This window comes from Ipomoea nil, unplaced genomic scaffold (genome assembly GCF_001879475.1).
Source record: "Ipomoea nil cultivar Tokyo-kokei standard unplaced genomic scaffold, Asagao_1.1 scaffold2779, whole genome shotgun sequence".
NCBI lineage: Eukaryota > Viridiplantae > Streptophyta > Magnoliopsida > Solanales > Convolvulaceae > Ipomoea > Ipomoea nil.
The window spans coordinates 3419556-3427093 of record NW_017619207.1 but is presented as its reverse complement, the minus strand read 5'-3'; the positions used below and the strand labels follow the sequence as shown (position 1 = coordinate 3427093).

The following is a 7538-nucleotide window of genomic DNA, read 5'->3' as shown; positions in this document are numbered from 1 at the left end:
AATTATGAATGTACAGTTATAGAATTATGAATGTACAGTTATAGAATTATGAACACAGAGCTCTAATATTATGAACTTACAATTATGAACATGTAGTGATAAAATTATGAACATATACTCTTATAACGAAAAGGTCTGAAATTTAAATATATATATTAAAAAAAAAAAAACAAGTGTGGAAGATAACGGTGTCACTAACAGCATCGGTGTCCACAATGCATGCTAGACACGGTCCATAGCATAACAATTGATAACAATTGTACCAGACCGTTATCGGCCCGTAAATCCGAATCTTAACCGGCCTGTTTTTATATGGGCCGTCACCATCGTTTCGAGCCGGCCATTAGCTTCTCTCTGTACCTGTCTTCGCCGCATTTTTGCGTCTTTCTCTTTCAACATTCGTGATTTTCTCTCTCAACACCTACCCTTTCCTCTCCTTGCAGCGCATTGATAGTTGTAGATAATTAGCTCAAGGCAAAGAAAGCAAGCTAGAGGCGAAGCGATCGAGAATGGCTCTGAAATTGAACTGGGCGGCTGCAAATGTGGAATCCACCATGAAAACAAAAATGCGTGCTTCTCCTTCATTTACTAGTCTCAGATCTTACAGAGCTTCTGTGGCTTCCACTCGCCATCCTCCAACCAACACTTCTCTGTGAGTCTCTTGTTATTTGCAAATTGTTTTCTTTAAAACCTTTTTCATACTATTCAATGTCGGCCGGGAAAAACCTTGCCTTTTTTTTTTTTTTTCTCTCTCTCTCTTTGTCAATTGCTTTGATTGTTTTTCTCTTGATTTATACCAAGTGAGTTTCTTTATGTGATTCATTTTTATTGGCTCTATTATTCTTTTTTCTTCGTTTGGGATGCATGTGTTCTTGATTCTCTTTGGATTGAATCACAAATTAGATTGTATTTTGAAATTTGATATAATGATACTTTGCTGCCTTTATTTGCTTAGTGACATAAAGCTGTAAATTCTAGGTAACAAAGTCTGATTTTCAACCCATCAATAGTTAGGTAGTATCAGTGCAATTCCTATCAAATATCAATACCCCCCAACCCCCAAAAATAATAATAATAATAATAATAATAATAATAATAATAATAATAATAATAATAATAATAATAATAATAATAATAATAATAATAATAATAATAATAATAATAATAATAATAATCATAATATTATTATTATTATTATTATTATTATTATTATTATTATTATTATTATTATTATTATTATTATTATATTTATTAATAATATGGCACTGATGAATATTTTCTCTATTAGTTATAGCTACAAGATATCCCTTCTGTAAAGAATAACCATGTTTTGGTTTTTATTATTAATGTGAGAGTGCTTATTAGGAGTTCTATCAGCTTTGGTTGGAAATAGTTGGTTTGACTCTTAAGGTACCTCTTTTTACTGTTGTATTGTTGTTTCCTTTTCTTTTTAAGGAAATTAAAATCTGTCTGTTGCAAGTAGGTGGTTTCTGCTGCACACAGGGCTTTGTTGTAGTTCAGCTTCCTTCGGACTATATGGATTGTTGCTTGCAGCCAGATTCAATGCTGGAATAGATCTTCAATGCTTTAGTCAATAAAATATATAATAGTATTTATTTTAAGTTGATAAAAGCTATGCAGATTTAAGTGCATTACTTGGAAATTATAATGCCCCTTCTCACTCTGTTTTTCTTTTTGACAAGTAAAATTATATAAGTAAGCAAAACCACAAAGATAGTGCAGGAATACAAAATTCTAAATCAAGGAGCTCAACCTATCCATAAATGCAAAATATAAAATTGGCTTTTCCTTACACCAAAAATAGAAGTCTCAAAATGCCATATTTTAAACATCTAGTATTTCTTTTTGCCCACTTGTCTCTCAGTTATAGTTCCATAATTTCTTTTCTGTGAAATGATAATCTGATATTGACTCTTTTCATCTCTGGTTTCGCATAGGTTTTATGACGTCAGAGCTGTTATGTTTTGATATACTGTACGCCAATTACGGGTTTATCATTTCTTTTTAATTTAGGATTGTGCCTCTTGACTTTTTGTTTCTTTTTTAGGTAGTGGTTGGGCAAAGTTTCCCATTCTTTAGTGGTTTAATCTTTTAGACACATGATTTTTTGTTGGCTTACGACTTGCAGTTTTTCATCTTTACTATAGGAAATTTACCTTGATTTTTTGCGTTTACAAATGGATGCTCTGTTCATTTACTCTCTAGTATTCTGGAGTCTTGTCTTGTGTAACTTTACAGCCACAGATGTTCTTAAATTCACTTCCACTTCTTTGCAAATTAGTATTAATTATTAAAATAATCATATATCCCCATATGGTGTTGTCATATATATATATATATATATATATATATATATATATATATATATACACACACACACACACACACACACACACAACTTACAGTTACAATTTGGCAAGGCTGGATTTTAGTGTGAGGATGCTAATTAAGTGATATATCTTAAAGTGTAGTTAAAGGTTGATTTGGAATTTTGTTGAGGAAATAATGATTCCAAAGAGTGCATCATGCTGTGAAGTAATCCATGCTTTGTGGGTGTACCTTTCTCTGGAAGCTTAGTTTTACACTGATGCTATTTTTCACCTCCTTTCTATTGGGTCTTGTATCTCGAATATATTTCTGGTCTTACATCTTGCATGAAAGTTTAATTGTACATTCTTCATCGAATAAATGTCAAAACAATTTGTCACTGTTCTTTATGCCTGCATTTCCCTAGTGTTTTAGTTTTGTCGCTTCGACATCTTCAGTTTGTCTTGCCTTCAAAAGCATGCCGTCCTCACTAAATTCTGTTAATTTTAGGGAAACTGGGAACTTCAAGAAGCCTTTCAGTCCTCCAAGAGAGGTACATGTTCAAGTTAAACACTCAATGTCACCGGCAAAGAGGGAAATTTTTGATTCCTTGCAGAACTGGGCTGAACAAAATCTGTTGGTGCATTTGAAGCCTGTTGAGAAATGCTGGCAGCCAAGTGATTTTCTGCCAGATCCTTCCTCAGAAGGATTTGATGAACAGGTGAAAGATCTGAGGGAAAGGTGCAAGGAATTGCCTGATGACTACTTTGTTGTATTGGTCGGAGATATGATCACAGAGGAAGCCCTTCCAACTTACCAGACTATGCTAAACACCCTTGATGGTGTTCGTGATGAAACAGGTGCCAGTCTTACCCCTTGGGCTATTTGGACAAGGGCATGGACAGCAGAAGAAAATAGGCATGGTGACCTTCTTAACAAGTACCTTTATCTTTCTGGACGAGTTGACATGAAGCAAATTGAAAAAACAATTCAGTACCTGATTGGTTCTGGGATGGTGAGATTATTAAATTATTTTATGTTTTTACCTGAAAGCACTTTTAATGTGAATGGAGAACATTAGGACTTAATGAGATTATTTAAGATTTTCACTAGTTGTCTTGAAAGATTTTCACAGTATACCTTCTGCTATCAAAATGCCGGATAGCAGTTCCATCTTTAGTTTCCCTGTGTATATTACCACCTTTCAACTTTAAATTTTATAACTTCATGTAAATGCAACAAATGAGCATTCGGCTATTAGAAAGGTAAGGGTATGGCTTTATGCTTTTTTAGTTTTTTACTGGATACAAGGCAATGCATTTTGTTTTCCGTTTTCCTGTCATCCCTTTTCTGTCCTCATAGACTATAAGCATTAGTTGCATTTTGAAGCGAAAAGGGGAAATAAAAAAGCAAACCTCCTGAAAGTAGTATATGTTTTGTTTAAACAAATCTATTCTCTTTGTAAGTTTGGCATGTAGACTTGAAATGAAATGCCTTCAACTTCTTATGAGATTATTGAGGTTTGTGTTTTCACTAAATCTGATTTCATTATGGTGTGGTTTAGTTTGTTTTATGTTTATGAAACACTCCTCCTTTACGGATGATCTGATTATTAACCAACCCTCTTTATTGTTCTGTAATAAATTCCAGGATCCTCGCACAGAAAACAACCCGTACCTGGGTTTCATCTACACTTCGTTCCAGGAGAGGGCAACTTTCATTTCCCATGGCAACACAGCTAGGCATGCAAAGGAGCATGGTGACGTGAAACTAGCTCAGATATGTGGCATAATTGCATCAGATGAGAAGCGCCACGAAACTGCTTACACCAAGATTGTGGAGAAGCTATTTGAAGTCGATCCAAATGGCACAGTCTTGGCTCTTGCTGACATGATGAGGAAAAAAATCTCCATGCCAGCTCACCTCATGTACGATGGCAGGGACGATAATCTTTTTGAACATTTCTCTGCCGTGGCTCAGCGACTTGGAGTATATACAGCTAAGGACTATGCAGATATACTGGAATTTTTGGTCGGTAGGTGGGAGGTGGAAAAAATGACTGGTCTTTCCGGTGAGGGGTGTAAAGCACAAGATTATGTGTGCGGACTGGCTCCAAGGATTAGGAGATTGGAAGAGAGAGCACAAGCAAGGGCCAAGCAGCGAAATGATGTTCCTTTTAGCTGGGTTTTCGGCAGAGAAATTAAGCTTTGAGTGCAAGCAACTATTTAAACACAAAAATCACTTACTCTGTAGCAAACCATCAAGATCACCAAAAACACAACAGGTTATGGCTTCAACTTATTATCATATCTCTCATCCTTTCATCATTAGATGCAATGAAGAAGTTGAAACAACTCCTATAGAATCTTTGTTATTTTTAGTTCAATTGTTAAAGCTCCATAGAATAAAGACGGTTTGTGTGAGTCTAAATATTTTGTATAACATTTCAATCTCAGCTACTATGTCTGTGTATGTGGTTGATGTTCTGTGGTGTAATTCAGAAATCTGTATCCCCTTGGCAGTAGAATGCCCCAATCAAACACACAATGATTTTGCAGTAAAAGCTTCAAGTAAAAGCATTTATGTATTGGTGTATTCAATTAACACTAGCATGGACTTTTATATATATATATATATATATATATATATATATATATATATATATATATATATATATATATATATAAACTTTAAGTAATATTCAATTCAGATTTTTAAAAATTAAGTGATATTCTTTTTATACTTTTAAAGTTTTTAAAAATTCTTGGCATTCAAAGGACTATACCCTTCTAACTCTGCGGACATTTTCTCCTAAAACTCAAATTCTACATACTTTTATTCTTTGCTTGAACTTTACAAGTTTTCTCTTCTTGTCGATGCAAATTATATCATGGACCAAGTATCAATTAACATGCCATTACTTAAAATATATTATTTTCTGAATTCAAAGTTACCCTTGACAAAAGGAGCCAGTGGAGGAGACCAAGTAACAGAACCTTTGGAAGCCTCAGGACTCGGCGCTCCTTCACCAGGACTTCACCTGAACATGCACGAGTGATTTCTCCGAGGATGATTGATTTTTAAATTAGATTCCAAAATGGAACGAATTTCAAATCAAGATAAAGGAGGGAATCACGTAGAAGCCGTGTTAACCAAAAAGCATAAAATGGCCCTCGGTTTGGTACCTTTTCCTTTGGAAAAGGCAGCACCCTGTAAGCCGTTCATTGTTCCATAACACGGTGAATTCACATCCGTGTTATCTTATTCCATCACATCGTCTTAAATTTTTGAGATTCAGTAAATCTTTGAGATCAGTAAATCTTATGGAATACAGTGTGTATTACAATCACTGAGATCTATTAAATCTTTGAGATCAAGTGGAAGTCTGAACCGACTGATGTTGAAGAATCAGCAGATGAGTTGTGGTTAGGAGTGAAATGCCACTCGAACGCAGAGCTAGCTGGTTCTCCCCGAAATGTGTTGGAGGCGCAGCAGTTGAGATCAGTAAATTCTATGAAATACAATGTGTACTACCGTCAATTTCGAAAAGACAATTGGTCTGCCAAAAAAATGCTACAGTGACAATGGTATAATATACTATATTCAATTTCGAAATGATAATTTGGAGGGCAAAAAGAAATGCTACCGTGACCATTGCAAAATATTGGAAATGTCAATTAACCGTATTATATCTACTATCTACTATCTACTATACTAATAAGAGTTCAAGAGACTCAGGCCTATAATGGGTAGAAAAAATGGCGGTTAAAGTTTTTAATCAAATGAATGGCTCAGATTGATCAGATTTTAATTTTTTCCTTCAGATTTCCTAATTTATCCTTAATGAATAGGATTATCTGTTAACTTTTCCGTTAAATATTATCTTTTCCGTTAATTTCTGTTAGTTCACCGTTAACTTACTCATTGATTTCAATAAGAAATGTCTTAGGTTCGAACCTCATCCAAATCAAAGTTGGCATAATTCTCTATTTTACTCTTATTAAATTAAAAAAATAATACATATGCATTTCTTTAATTTAGAATTATGTGTCTACAATACCTTTACTCAAAAAAAAAAAAATCATTATCAATAAATTAAATAAGAGAAATAATTTCAATAGTTATATTGTCTTTATTTTCTCCAATATAAAAATTCTTTACCTTCAAAATTCAAATTTATCAATTGATTATATTCTATCTCTACATTGTCCCTACAATGTCTTTATTCAAAAAAAAAAAAAAAAAAACTATTCATTATCAATAAATTAAATAAGAGAAATAATTTCATTAGTTATATTGTCTTTATATTTCTCCAATGTAAAAATTCTTTACATTCAAATTCATCAATTGATTATATTAACTACATTGTCTATTATATTTTTTGTGCACTATTTTTTAATTATATATCAAAGTTATAATACCAAATAATGCTATATATTTATTTACCAAGTATTTTATTAATACCATGAAAAAATTTAAATAAATATTATAAGTATTTTATTTGCAAAAGTAGCGGTTTGGAGCAAACCGCTGCTAACTAAACGGTTTTTTTGGCGGTTTGACATGGTCAAACCATCAAAATTGGTGGATCCGCCAAAAAATGGCGGATCCGCCAATAACCAAACATGGCCACAATGTCCTTGTTTGTCAATCAGCGGTAGCGAGTTATATCAACGGTGGGTAAAAAGATATTTGAAAAAATTAGTTGTTTAGATTAATTGGTAAAATGACCTAAGGGTATACATATATTTAACATATATTTAATAATAATAATAATAATAATAATAATAATAATAATAATAATAATAATAATAATAATAATAACAATAATAATAATAATAATAATAATAATTGTTTTAAAAAATAAAAAAATAAAAAATATAATTAAGTCAATCATATTAATTACTTGGGGGATTTATTGACAAAAAGAATATTCAGATTACATAACGAATTTGAAGTGGGAAACTAACTCGCAATGTCCTTGTTTGACAATCAGTACTTAGCTCTTCAATATTAGTATATATTTAATATTTTAGCTCTTCAAATTCAACATTCAATTATCTATGCATGAACAATTCCAATATAATTGCATTGATATACTTTAAAGTAATTATTTTAAAAAAAATATTGGGCATTATCCCAATTGCGCAATGCACGTAAAAAACTAGTTCTATATATACATCTGCCCGTTTTCACAACCATTGCTCATT

The 7538-nt window shown here is 32.5% G+C and overlaps 1 protein-coding gene across 1 annotated transcript; it reads left to right on the top strand.

The window, feature by feature from the left end:
• The first annotated feature begins 341 nt into the window (after window positions 1–341).
• LOC109157384 (stearoyl-[acyl-carrier-protein] 9-desaturase, chloroplastic-like) lies at window positions 342–4891 on the top strand. Its single transcript, XM_019305297.1, has 3 exons — window positions 342–652; window positions 2839–3343; window positions 3979–4891. Exons 1-3 carry the CDS (start codon window positions 510–512, stop codon window positions 4537–4539), a joined length of 1209 nt encoding a protein of 402 aa, XP_019160842.1. The 5' UTR covers window positions 342–509; the 3' UTR covers window positions 4540–4891.
• The last annotated feature ends 2647 nt before the right edge of the window (window positions 4892–7538 follow it).